This window comes from Stigmatopora argus, chromosome 16 (genome assembly GCF_051989625.1).
Source record: "Stigmatopora argus isolate UIUO_Sarg chromosome 16, RoL_Sarg_1.0, whole genome shotgun sequence".
NCBI classification, from domain to species: domain Eukaryota; kingdom Metazoa; phylum Chordata; class Actinopteri; order Syngnathiformes; family Syngnathidae; genus Stigmatopora; species Stigmatopora argus.
The window spans coordinates 1,693,058-1,707,807 of NC_135402.1; the positions used below are offsets into that span (position 1 = coordinate 1,693,058).

The 14,750-nt window shown below is 37.1% G+C and overlaps 1 protein-coding gene across 5 annotated transcripts in view; it reads left to right on the top strand.

The window, feature by feature from the left end:
- sh2d3ca (SH2 domain containing 3Ca) overlaps nucleotides 1-14,750 on the top strand; it is a 45,420-nt gene that overhangs the window by 21,411 nt on the left and 9,259 nt on the right. For all 5 annotated transcript variants that reach the window (XM_077622506.1, XM_077622505.1, XM_077622502.1 and 2 more), the window contains one exon: nucleotides 12,898-13,026. Coding sequence is in view for 3 of the 5 variants with exons in the window: in XM_077622502.1 (XP_077478628.1) it covers nucleotides 12,898-13,026 (129 nt within the window). In the remaining 2 variants the exon portion in view is untranslated. The remainder of the gene's footprint in view (nucleotides 1-12,897; nucleotides 13,027-14,750) is intronic.

Below are 14,750 nucleotides of genomic sequence, written 5' to 3' on the forward strand. Positions count from 1 at the left end.
TTTTCGGTTTTCCACTTTAATATTGAATATAATTTTTAAAAAAATGTTTCCATTTGAAATGAAAAACAATTATTAGATGTTTTCCCTTACTAAGAAAAAAAGTTCAAATAAACAGTTTTATATCTATAAAAAACACGGAATATTTAGGGCTTTTGATCCAGTTATTATAATCCAATTTTTAAAAAAATCTAAATATTATATCTTAAATGGTCCGGCCCACATGAAATTGAGTTGATGTTGGCGTACACAATTCGAAATGATCAAAAAATATCATAGTAATGTAATAGTACATATTTCTGGCATGATGGACAATTATTCTATGATATCTACGTGCACAGCACCCTTGCAATAGGAGATAGCATAGATTTTTTTTTTGTGTTGTGGCTTTTTATCTTCCGTGTGTGACAACCTCTTCTTCTGTTAAAGAACACGGAAAAAGAAATGCATTGTGGGTTTGGGGAGGTTTTCCATCACACTTGTCACAGTCAAGATGAATGGTGCTCGTGTGGATGTAAATCAGTGTGCGCATGTTCAGTTCATGTGGTTACGGTCGTCTTGCTTAAAATCACGTAGGTTTTTGTGCCTGTTTAACATTAGAGTGCTTGGTATTGATGATTCCTCACACCAGTCGTCCTCCCACATGGTGACCTTTTACCTCCCGAAGCCTGCAAATTAGCCATTAATGGCTCAATCTGGGGAGCAGGGGGTGACGGTAAGTGGCAAAGGCCCCAGGTGTGTGTGTCAATTGGTGTGTGTGTGTGTGTGTGTGTGTGTGTGTGTGTGTGTGTGTATGTCACAGAATAAGAAAATTGATGAGCAGGCCTGCTATTGTTGGTGGACTTTTGACTATTAATATTAATAGTGCTTTGATGAACAGATAGTTTGTCTACACCACATGTGTCAAAGTGGCGGCCCGGGGGCCAAATCTGGCCCACCACATCATTTTGTGTGGCCCGGGGAAGTAAATCATGAGTGCCGACTTTCTGTTTTAGGATCAAATTAAAATGAAGAGTATAGATGTATATTCAATTTCCTGATTTTCCCCCTTTTAAATCAATCATTGTCATTTTTTAATCCATTTTTTTGTGTTTTTAGTTCAAAAATCATTTTGTAAAATCTAAAAATATAAAGCGACCCGCGAACTAACCCGAGTCTGACACCCTTGTTCTACACGAAAAAATTATTGTTCTTTGGTTGGTTGAGATTTTATTGGGGCTTGTGGTTTTGAATGAAGGATAAACAGTAATGTGAAAAAGCTGTTTTTTGAATAATTTTATTCCTATACTAGTTATTTCATTTCATTTGTTATCATGGACTTTGTGCTTTTGTCATGTTGCGTCTGCTATTCCATATATTGACCTTGAAATGTTTTTCCAAGTTCATATTTATTCACGAGATGGTGTATTATATATTCTGAATTGTTACATTTCCATTGCAGAGTATTCAAAAGCAGCAGCTAAAAATAAGCATTAAGTTAAAGAAAATAATATTAAAAGCTTTGACTATTAATCAGAAATATTGTCATATTGGAAGCCATTTATAGCTTCAGTGGCTCCGATGGTAAATAAACTTTGTAATTCCATAATTCTATTTTAACTAGGATACAAGTTACAATAGCATAACGATAATAATACTTACATTGGCATTTGTTTGTTGCTATAAAATAAGAAACGGGTCCAATATTATTGTAAGAAATGTATTCAGACCAATTGAAAAGCTTATTTCTAATAGATGTCTGCATTTAAGGAAACAAAAGCCCAAGATTGCTATTAGAGTACACACTCCAATCAGTCATTTTCATCTCCTCCGTGCGTCACGTTTGCGTCTTGCTAATGGAACCGGATGATGCTTCGTGCGCATCAACATGCGCTCGCACACACTTACAGTGGCTGAGTATACATTGCTAAGTGATAGAGAATGATTTGATGGGTGAAAAGCAGGCCAGTTAGAGCAGCAGTAAAACCATCTGTCAGCAAAGGACAAATTGCAAATAGAAAAGAAGTGAGAGTTGCGGTGAAGTGATGACTCCTGAGAAGGTGACGATGAGAAATCCAGCTGATAAGTAGGTGTGATAAACTGCTGAGGTGGCTTCCAGGAGATCAAATCAGACAATTGACTTCCTTACATGCATTTACATACTTCCTGGCTATAAATTGGCAGGAAAAACAGACACACAAAAAGCAAATTTGACAAGAATGTATACACTTTTTATGAAGCCATATGCAATGAAATGCATACCTGTCAACTCCTCGTTTTTTTATCATTTCAAATTGCGTACGCCAAGGGGTGTCAGACTCGGGTTGGTTCGCGGGCCGCTTTAACGTCAACTTGATTTGACGTGGGCCGGACCATTTTAGATATAATATTTAGATTTTTTTTTATAAATGGGTTAAAAAAACTGGATTAAAAGCCCTGAATATTCAGTTTTTTATAGATCCAAAACAATGTTTCTTTTAGCTTTTTTATATATTTTTTTATTTTACAAAATGATTTTTGAACTAAAAACAGAAAAAATGGATTAAAAAATGACAATTATTGATTTAAAAGAGGGAAAATCAGGAAATGTAATATACATCTATACTCTTCATTTGAATTTGATCCTAAAACAGAAAGTCGGCACTCATCATTTACTTTCCCGGGCCACACAAAATGATGCAGCGGGCCAGATTTGGCCCCCGGGCCGCCACTTTGACACGTGGCGTATGCCGTATAACAACTTTTGTACAGTTTTTTTTAAAGTACGTTTTTTGTAAAACCGATCTCGTTTTTAGCCATTTTGGCTCTAATTTGGATCGTCTCGGTCACTGGTGGCAGACAAAAACGTCATCGTCGACGGCTAATATTGTCGTGCTTTAAGCATGATATGCGCACGCTATATAAATATAGCGCGTCAGCAAGCAATGTACCCAGACAGTCAAGCTGTCAGCGTCATACAGCGACATCTACAGAATTTTGAATTTAGTGCATACTGATTGGACACTCTGTGAAAATTTTAGACTTAAGTGAGTAAATATGTGCTGCGTTGCATTTGTACATTTTTTTAATCACTTAATTAGGGGAATTGCAATCATTAATAAGGGGAGTAAGTGGCCGAGGTTGACGGGTATGGAAATGTAGTATATGTAATATAAATGATCATAAAGGAAGTATTTCCACGGACACACACTCGATGTGTGTGTTCCCCTCTGGCCAAGTTGAAAATAGACGATAGTATCAAACATGTTGTGTACATCTAGTACAGGGGTGGCCAAGTCCGGTCCTCGAGTCCCTGATCTAGTAGATAGTCAATGTTCTCACATCTCATATCTGATTTTGCGCTCTGAACTGCTGAAAAGTGCCGACCAAGTCGCGGCAGTTTTGGAATAAAACACTTAGATGGAATGAGACACCATAATGATGCTCTCAACCTGCTGGATTATCCTTGCCAGTTCACACCATTGCACATGATAGAGCAGTGTACACATGGGGCACATTAACCTCTCTTCTTCACACACACAAACACACACACACACACACATATGACTTCCTGAGGGCAGCGCACCAGCTGGGTTGTTCGATGTTACCATAGAAACCACATCTGAAGGTGTGGCAGTACTTGTAGTGCAAAAGTGTGTGTGTGAGGGATTGGGATCATGAATCATTTTTTTTGGTTTTGTATAATAAAAAGTAAAGATTTGGGATAGGAAATTGCTTAGCAATTATTGAGGTCAGGGTTGCATGAAAGCTGGAGCCTATAGGTGTCAAAGTGGCGGCCCGGGGGCCAAATCTGGCCCGCCACATGATTTTGTGTGGTGGAAGAAAGTAAATCACGGGTGATGACTTTCTGTTTTATGATCCAATTCAAATGAATATTATAGATGTATAGGAACTGTTTCCTGTTTTCCCCCTTTTTAAATCAATAATTGCAATCTTTTTAAATCCCCAGTTGTATTTGTTTTCTTTTTGTGTTGATTTTAATTCAAAAACCATTTTTCTAAATCAGTTTTAGATCTATAACAAACTGAATATTTAGGGATTTTTATCCAGTTCTTTAATCTGATTTTTTTTAGATATCTAAATATTATATCTAAAATGTTTCCTCATTCCCCTTTTATTTTTCACTGGAAATAAACAAACTTGTAAAAATGCAATATTTACTCTTTTTCCTTTTTAAATTAAAACAAAAGGTTAAAATTTAATAGATGTAATATTTGCCCTCTTTTCTGATTACAAAATGTAAAACAAATGTTAAAAATTCACTACGAAAGAATATTTGCTATTAAAGGCTCAAAGAGAAGATGATGAATGGATCAGCACGATCAAATTAACAGTTGGCTCAAACTGGTTTTAATGAAAATTATTTTCTTGTACCCCTTCACTATTGTGTCATTTTCCAGTGAGTGATATGTATTACATTTGGATCAATTTAGAGCACATGTGTCAAAGTGGCGGCCCGGGGGCCAAATCTGGCCCGCCGCATCATTTTCTGTGGCCCGGGAAAGTCTTTCTGTTTTAGGATCAAATTAAAAAGAAGAGTATAGATGTATATTAAATTTCCTGATTTTCCCCCTTTTAAATCAATAATTGTACATTTTTAATCATTTTTTCTGGGTTTTTTTAGTTCAAAAGTCATTTAGTAAAATCTAAAAATATATTTTTAAAAAGCTAAAATAAACATTGTTTTAGATCTATAAAAAACTGAATATTCAGGGCTTTTAATCCAGTTATTTTAATCCATTTATTTAAAAAAAATCTTAATATTATATCTAAAATGGTCTGGCCCACGTGAAAGAAATCGAGTTGACATTAAAGCGGCCCGCGAACCAACCCGAGTCTGACACCCTTGATTTAGAGCAACATCCGTGCGGGTGTGTTTGTAAGTGACCACGATTATAGCGGATATTAAACTAATCTGAATTGAAATTAGGTTAGTGCACGCTATCCGATATTCTACACAGAAACATGATGTCGTTAAACGCGCGTTATCGCTAATAAGCATTCATATGGCATTCTGCTGTGGCTGTGCGGCGACTACAGATGGTGTCGTGCACCCCCGATTCGGGTTAAAAAAGTTCGCAGCCTGGCGTTTTATCGTATGTTGTCGTTTCTGATCAACGTGCGGATCAATGTGAGGTGATTTAATGTACGCTATGCATCATTTTTATGTGGGGGTGAGTTGGATCCAATTGGCAGCAAGGTCAGCCTCGGGGATTGATACGTAAAAGTATTGGCCCACGGTCGGGAGAGAAAACACGCGGAGGTCGACGCGGAGGCCTTCGGGCAGCCCATGTCATCGTATATCTTTTGGGTTTGATGACATGTACGGACACACTCCTGTCTCACCCACATTAAAGTGTCATTAAAGCGTAGATCGGTGTCGGTTGCCAGGCAGATTAGAGATACGAGGACATTGATGAAAAAGATTTGTTGAGCGCTCGGGGAAGATGGGAAATGTCTGCCGTGAAATTCATTAGAAAACCAGACACTTTTTCATGTGGTTTTTCACGTGGAGCGTATAATAAATCGAAATGGGATTTGTGACATGTTTGGAAATCAATTTTACAGTTAAAAAATCTTTATTTAGCTGGCTCGGTGATGAGGGGTTAGCACATCCGCCTCGCTGTTCGGAGATCGAAGGTTAAATCCCCAGTGGATTCCGACCTCCTGTTTGGAGTTTGCATGTTCTCTTTGTGTCTGCGTGGGTTTTCTCCGGGTTCCTCCCACATTTCCAAAAACGTGCATGAACACTCCGGAGGGCCGTTATGTCTTCCAACTAGGCTGCCAAAATTAATCGATTAATAAATTGACAGCTTTCTCGATCCTGCTAATCAATAGATACATTTTGGAAATTTAAATGAGTACAAATTGTTTGCAATTATTGATTTAAAATGAGGAAACAGGAAATAATCTATCTCCATTTGAATTTCATCATAAAACAGAAAGTTGGCACTCATCATTTACTTTCTCGGGCCACAGAAAATGATGCGACAGGCCAGATTTGGCCCGCGTGCTGCCGCTTTGACACGTGTGCTCTAAATTGTCCCCAAGTATGAGCGTGAATGGTCGTCAGTCTCCTTGTGGCCTGCGATTGGCCGGCCACCAATTCTGGGTGTCCCCCGGCCACTCCCAATGATTTCTTGAGATAGGCTCCAGCACCCCCACGACCTTTGTGAGGACAATCGGTACAGAATGTGAACGAAAAATCTTATAAAAGAAGAAGCAGTAGAACACAGTTACGTGAGCCAATGAGGACTCCATTATTTTAATGTCACACAAGTTGGTTTACGATAAATGTTTTACAGTTAAAATTGGGAGGTCAAATTTTGTTTTGATATGATATTTTTCATCATATCAAATAATACTGACAAACATTGCCATACAAATGAAAATATATCTTTAAAAAGACATTAGTCAAACCTGCCTAGATGCTGTAGACAATCTGCCTTAACGAGCTTTGACCTTACAATTGTTGCCATGTGATTAATTGTGTTGACAAAACAAAATCCCACAATATTCATCCAAAAATTAAATAGTCTGCACTGCGCAAGTGTGTGTGTCCAAACCATTCCAAAGTGTGTTTGTTTTCGTGCAAAATTCTGTTGTGGGTCATCAGGCGGATATCATCGTGTCAAGTAGAACATGCAGGACAGACGGGGTGGGGAGGGGGTTTTGCTGCTGCGTCTTTGATACCTCAGTGGGGGAGTCACTGTTTGTCACATCTTCAGCTGTCAATCAATACTTGAAGTCGGTTACACTGACTGACAGCTCAACAGCGATGTTGCAAGTACTCTGGACGCAACATAGTATTTACCTGCTGTGCTGCCTTGAGATAATATCGCCCTTTTCACTGTGTGTGTGTGTATTTGTGTGGGTGTGTGTGTACAGTAGAAGGTCGGCTTTATTTTTAGACTCTTATGGTCTCCTATTCCGCCTCCACTTTGGTCATTTTACTGGTTTATGTTTCGCATTGTGTTGCTTTCTTCTGTTCTTTCATTACCTCCACTGACCTCAGCCTTTTTCCCCCCCAATTTATTTATAGATTTGTTTTTTGCATGTTTGTTTTTATTTATGGATTCAATTAGGAGGCACATCTGCAAGGGAAATTTGGCAACGTCCCATATCGGGAGCTTTATTTGGATCTGGACCAAAATCTACTTTGGATTGGCCAGTGCCGCAAAACATCATAACGGTATGCTAATGTGGTCGAAAAGTTAGGAGATTAAAATTTGATGAGACCAGAGTTGTTCACTTTTATAGCGCTCGTCCTCATTAAGTTACGGTCGAGCTGGAGCTCATTCTGGTTGACTTTATTTAGTGGACAGATGGTCACCAGCCAATTTTTGGTGGCATATTGATCAATATTCACGTACACAACAATGGATGAAATTGAGTTTTCAATTAGTGGGATTTTGGGGGTTGAAAAGGGGACTGGAAAGTCAGATTAAAATCAAATTTAGAGGAGCAATGTGCTGGCTGGTTTCTTTTAGATTAGATTAGAATTTTATTTCATCCCGTATTCGGAAATTTCTTGGTTGCAGTAGCAAGACAGACATAAGACACAGAAGACATTGTAGACCTAGGTAACTAGGGGACTTTATCAACAGCAACACACTCGTAACCGAACAAACAAATTTAAATTAACTTGGATTAATATATACAGACACACTCAAACATACGTTTAATGTAACTTTACACAAAACAGCATTCTAATTTTGTTTTAATTTTTTTTCCCCCTTTGTTCTGGCCGGGTTAGCGGTTTGCCACGCCTCCACCCTCACGTTCGCTATCGATGGCTGTTTGCTGTTGTATTCCCTTCAAAATATTTTGAAAATGATGCATACAAATGTCCTCATAATAGGATAACGCACGACCACTTGCCAACGAGAAGTAGTCTTGAATGAGCGATCGCGGGAGCTAACAGGCTAAGGAAGGAAAAGCAGGAAATGCAACAGCTCAGCCTACCCACGTTTTGATTGTGGGTAATGAAGTTTTATTCTGAGAAAGGGTGCCATTGGCTATCGGTGTTGTGTGCACGAGTATACTTCATTACCCAGAAAGCCCTCTTTTTTGCCTGCGCATGCGCGTTGTTCGTTTTCTGGTCCATGTGTAGGCGAAAGAAACCGTTCAGTGCTCGTAGATATCTGTTATACACGAAAGAGATGCGGCAAAAAACAGTGTGAATTATTTGCTCGAAATTTTCCTCGTATCTCGAGTATCTCGTAGGTAGAGCTGCTCGTATGTAGAGGTACCACTGTATATTTAAAATAAATAATAATAAAGAGACTTTGCATTTTTGCAATTCAACTGATATGTATCCTGAAAGCACATTTATACGATACATAGTAAACCATTTGTCCAAATTGCAAGCCTCCAGACATGTTTTTTTTTCCTAATTGTGCATGTTTTGGCCAATATTTTCAATCATAAGGAAGCATAACATTTCAGTCTTTCATATTGCGCTTTATATCATGTTAGAAATGTATCCTCCATCTACATTCTGAGGTCAAGCCGTCTTTGATGTTCTTCGCCCTTCATTATTCCAGTACTCATGTGACTTTAAAACCATTATACCCGTGCGAACCAGTCACCACGTATCAGTAGAAGTCAGGCTGCGGGGTACAAAAGGATTAGAAGACTGGAAAGCAGTGATACTGGACACGTACGTGCGTGCGTGCAAATACCGCAGTCAGGGCGTAGTAATGGGAGACGTGGCGTGGTCTTAACGCCGTAATCCCGCTCGCTATCTCCTGAAAAAGAGGCGGGGCTAGTGGAGTAACCGAGAACGGGAGCGCTGCTCACCATTCGGGATTTACGTTGGGATTCCCCCAGACTCTCCCAAAGCTTTCCCCGTGATCCTCCTCCCCCAGTAGCCATTCCAGCGCTTTGGCGTTACCAAGACAACAAGGTCAGAGGCAAAACCCAGCAAACCAGAAACAAAAAAATTAGTGCCCTCTAGTCCTTTTTTTCGATTGGTTCCACTTTAATTTTTAATTTTTTTCTTTGTACAAACTGAGGAATGCCTGAAAGTTCATTGGGAAAACATTTCTTTATCATGTTTTTCATTTTTAAAGGAAAGAAAATATGTTTTCATTATTTTCAATACTAAGGTGGAAAACAGAAAATGTTTTTAAGTATTTTTAGATTAAAAAAAAAATGCCTTTTGAACTAAAAACAACACAAACAGAAAAAAATACAATTTTGTATTTTAAAAAAATTGCAATGATTGATCTAAAAAGGGGAAACACGGGAAATATTCCCGTATAAAATAATGCTGTGGGCCAAATTTGGCCACTGTAACACCTTTCTTCTACAGCAGGGGTGTCAGACATATTAAAGATATAATATTTAGATTGTTTTTAATAAATGAATTAAAAGAACTGGATTAAAATCCCTGAATATTCTGTTTTTATAGATCTAAAACAATGTTTATTTTAGCTTTTTTATATATTTTTAGATTTTACAAAAGGATTTTTGAACTAAAAACAGAAAAAATGCATTTAAAAATGACAATTATTGATTGAAAAGGGGGAAAATCAGGAAATGTAATATACATCTATACTCTTCATTTGAATTTGATCCTAAAACAGAAAGTCGGCACTCATCATTTACTTTCCCGGGCCACACAAAATGATGCGGCGGGCCAGATTTGGCGCCCGGGCTGCCACTTTGACACGTGTTCTACAGTAAATGTAATTCCCATACAACATGGAACACACACACACACACACACAAAGTGAAAATATTAAAACACACGTGAATGTTAAATCCTTATATCATCTTGTCAATCCGCACTGATGTAACAATGATTTCTGTGTCCATTACTAACACGTAAGTATTAATATGTCCATTTTTACGCTGTCATTTTCATGGTGGTTTTCTGTCTTTTTCAGTACAGTGACTATGTGCGCATTCTATAAGCTTGTCTTGGTGATAACAGTACTTATCTTCCTTGACCTGCTCTCACTGCCTTGCCTGTTTGGGCCCTCAACTAAATATTGAGCCCCATCCATCAATAGCGACTCACACACACAAATGCACACATTATGTGCATGCACCCTCTAGGGAAGCAAAGTCCTGCATCAGCTGTTAAATTGCCTTAAATGGCTTTACCTTTTAATGGGCTAAGCGTCCGCCCCCGCCCCGTTAGCCACTCGGTCTACGTTTAATGAGGCTGCGTTGTTCCATCTGCTTGACTTTCAATCTTATCTTGAACGACTGCAGGTTCTTTTGCTAGGTTGCTTAGTTCGAAAAGGGTTTCTCTACCATTGTTTGGATTTTTTTTCCATCATGGGATACCGTAAAATAGTCCAATTTATGGTTACAGGGTGTGGAATGGTCTTCTTGGAATAGCAAAAGTGGGATAAAGCCATGTTTTGTTTGCTGCCACAAAAAAAGAATGAAAAAGAAAAGGTCACCTAAACAGAAAGTCGGTACTCATGATTTACTTTCCCGGGCCACACAAAATGATGCGGCGGGCCAGATTTGGCCCCCGGGCCGCCACTTTGACACGTGTTTTAAGATTTTCCTTTCAAAGTAACACATTTGTACTCCCTATAAAAATATGGAGGTGAAAATTGTGAATCAGGGGGCGTCTTCTACAAGAGAAATTGTAAAATTCAACGATTTTAAGGTAATTTTAAGGGTGCGTCTTATACGCGGAGATGGCTAATATGCCTTCTTAACATTCGTTAGCATTATTTCTTAACTTTAATTTCTCACCAAGGTTTTGCATCGATAATGGCAATCTTCTCCAGTGTCATCTAGGCTGCTCATCACTTTTCCTTGTATTTTATGTCCCATTTTTTTCCATCTGTCTATTCGTTGACCTTCCACATTCACAAAGTCTACCATAAGTGGCGCGTTAGTCAATTTTCAATTCACCCCATCAGCATCGATACACAAACACAAGTCCATTGTTGAGAATCCGTTCGCTCTCCTCTTGGTTTCCACGGAGACGAGCCCAAGCAATAAGAGCACACTTGACCCGCCGCGCTCTTATTGGCCTCCACGCACACACTTCAAATCTAATCTAGGAAGAGTTTGCCTCCGAGGTGATATTCCTCCACGTGCCCCCTCAGGACGAGGATGGGTGGGAAGGGGTCGAAGACACCGGGAAGTAAATAATTTCATCTTGCGTTGACCTGGGGAAGGGAGCATCGATTTCCTCGTCTCTCGCGGTCTCCTCGTATTACCGTCATGGACAGGTTCGAAAATCTCATGATGAGAGAGAGCGGATGTCACTGCAACCAGGATACAGGAGAAACAAACAAGTATTTTTACAGGGCTGGGCCTTGTGCTCCTAGAAGAAATGATTTTTTTTTAAATATTTCCCCCCACAGAATTCTCCGCCATATATACACTTTTACATGTATACAAATATATATATATATATATATATATATATATATATAAATATATATATATATATATATATATATATATATATATATATATATATATAAATATATAAATATATATATATATACACATATATATATATATATATATATATACACACATATATATATATATACACACAGATATATATATATATATATATATATATACACACACACACACATATTTCATTTTTTTGGTGGTGTGTTTCTCAGCTAGAGAGTCTTTGAAGGTAAATAAGCATGAAAATGTTTGCCGGAATTTATTTTCATGTATTACAAGTGGAGATTTCCCCGGGGGATGGCTTATTTGTGGGAGCCAGCAGCCACTCAAAAGCTTTGAAATCGGAAACATCATCCTCTTGGTTGTGCCCAGTGTGTGTGTGTGTCTGTGTAAGTGTGTGTGTCTGTGTGTGTGTTGAGTCATTGAATGGCTACTGAAGTACTGGTCCGTACATGAGAACAATAAAAGCTTACTTGTGATGATTTTCTTCCCCTTGGTAATCAGGTCAGGGTCAATTGGATTGCCGTGTGTGTGTACTAAAGCTTTGGAGAATTGTATTGTTTCCACCAGTAATGGAAGCGCACCTTGCCGTTTTAGTTTGATATATATATATGTATTTTTTTTAAGCAAAAGTACTTTAAGATTAGGCCAAAAAAATTCCTCACAGTCTTATCTTGTTTATCTATATCTTACTTATCTATGTTGACTACTACTTATTTATTGCGTTGACTACTACTTATTCATTATGTTGACTACTACTTATTTATTATGTTGACTACTACTTATTTATTATGTTGACTACTACTTATTTATTGCATTGACTACTACTTATTTATTGTGTTGACTACTACTTATTTATCTATGTTGACTACTACTTATTTATGTTGACTACTACTTATTTATTGTGTTGACTACTACTTATTTATAATCTTGACTACTATTTATTTATATATATTGACTACTACTTATTTATGTTGACTACTACTTATTTATTATGTTGGCCACTACTTATTTATAATCTTGACTACTACTTATTTAGTGTGTTGACTACTACTTATTTATAATCTTGACTACTACTTATTTATAATCTTGACTACTACTTATTCATCTATGTTGACTACTACTTATTTATCTATGTTGACTACTACTTATTTATTGTGTTGACTACTACTTATTTATTGTGTTGACTACTACTTATTTATTGTGTTGACTACTACTTATTTATTATGTTGACTACTACTTATTACTTGAAGTTTTAAATCTCATCATACTTGTATAATAGAAGCATTCAATTCAATTCTGCTTAAAACCAATAATCTGTGTCCTAATCTCTGAATTGAACATTCATGGACGTACCATAGAAAAAGACACAAATTCACACTCAGGCTTCATGTTTACATTTCAGAATAATATAATGTTGTGAACCATAAAACCGTTGATGTTTTTGATTTGGTTAAGCTATAAATTGCTGCCCCTTGAATTAATGTTTCTTTCTCCTCTGCCTTTTGTGTGCTTCAGTTCTCCAAAGATAAATACCTGCTGGAGTCTCCTCCCGAGAAACTGCGCAAGGAGTTGGAAGAGGAGCTGAAACTGAATCCGGCTGACATCAGGAGCCATGGCTGGTACCATGGACACATCCCCAGAGAGGTTTGGATTCAGTTTTACCACAAAAAAAGAGGGGAAAAAATCCCAGTTATGTCAGGAATTATTCATCTTAAAAAGCTAATGCTAGTATTTTATATAGTTTTGTTTGGTATAGTTTTGCAAGCCATTTCTTGCGTTACATCACAGGTGTCAAAGTGGTGGCCCGGGGGCCATATCTGGCCCGCCGCATCATTTTGTGCGGCCCAAAAAAGTAAATCATGAGTGCCCACTTTCTGTTTTAGGATCAAATTCAAATGGGGATTTAGATGTAGTATATTATATTTCCTGATTAATTACAATTTTTTTCATCCATATTTTTTTCTTTTGTTTAGTTCAAAAAGCATTTTGTCAAATCTAAAAATAAATATATATACATATTTTCTGTTTTCCACTTTAATATTGAACATAAACAATATTTTGTTTTCTTTCGAAATGAAAAACAAATGATTAAAAGACGTTTGCCCTTACTAGGAAAAAAAAACTCAAATAAACATTTGTTTTAAAAAAAAAACTGAATATTTAGGGCATTTGATCCAGTTCTTTTAATCTGATTAAAAAAATATCTAAATATTATATCTAAAATAGTCAGGCCAACATGAAATCGAGTTGACGTTAATGCGGACCGCGAACCAACCCGTTTGCGTTACATTGACATGTTCTGATAACAATTTCTATTTGCTCTAAAATTAAAACTGGCCCTTCAAAATTAAATTAATCTAAGGATGATATGCTAACCATCAGTACACAGTTTTTCCTTGGATTATTCACATTAGTGAAGCCTTCAAATATGTAAATAATGTGAGAACTATGAAGAAGAACTTGTTTTTACTGCCTTCTGTTGGTGGTGATGTGCAGTCACAGCATTAACATCACTTCGTATAATATGAATGTTGCTGTGTTGGCTCTGTTCTTAAGAATTGTACATTGTTGTTGATTTTTTTTAGATTTAGGGATTGCTCGTCTTCAATTATATTTTTTATAAATTGTTTTTCTTTTGCAATACTGCAGAGCAGAAAAGATTAATACTATTGAAATGCTTTCCTCAGTCAGCAGTTGTGTTGACACATTATTTGTCTCTGTTTTTTAGATGCATTTTGGCAGCTTTTTGTCATTTGTGTCCAAGACAAAAAAAAATAGTATCCCAAGGAATTGTTGTAATTCATCGTGATAGACCGGATTGCCATTATTTAACTGTCAAAAGTGTTATTTAAAAATACAAGATTGATGCAGCAAAATAGTGCTTTAAATTGAGCGACCTATTTAGGATTTTTTTTCACAGTGGTTTGAAGAAGAAAAAAATGTTTTAAGACAAATGACTGCATTTGAAAGGTTGGAGTTGAGTTCCTTTTGGCAAAAACGTAAAAAAATTAAAGCGATGATGTCATGGCGTTGCCTCAAAGCACTTAGACCAATCAGATTTGCTCTGATGTCATCCCTATTCTATCCTTTCTGTGCTTTCAGGCATCTTAAATAGAATCATTCTGAAATACAATATTTTTGGGACCATAACGTGATTATAGGGCGCATTAGTTCATCTCATATACTGCATTTGTCATTTATTCTTTATGTTGTAACATTCCCAATTATTGTTCTCTATTCCTTTATTGACTCTTTGTTTTATTGATGAATGTGTGTGTTGAACACTTTATTGGAGCACTACATTACAATTAGAATAGGTTTGAGGATTCAAAACGCAACCAGAATTCATTCTTAACGCAGTGATTTAT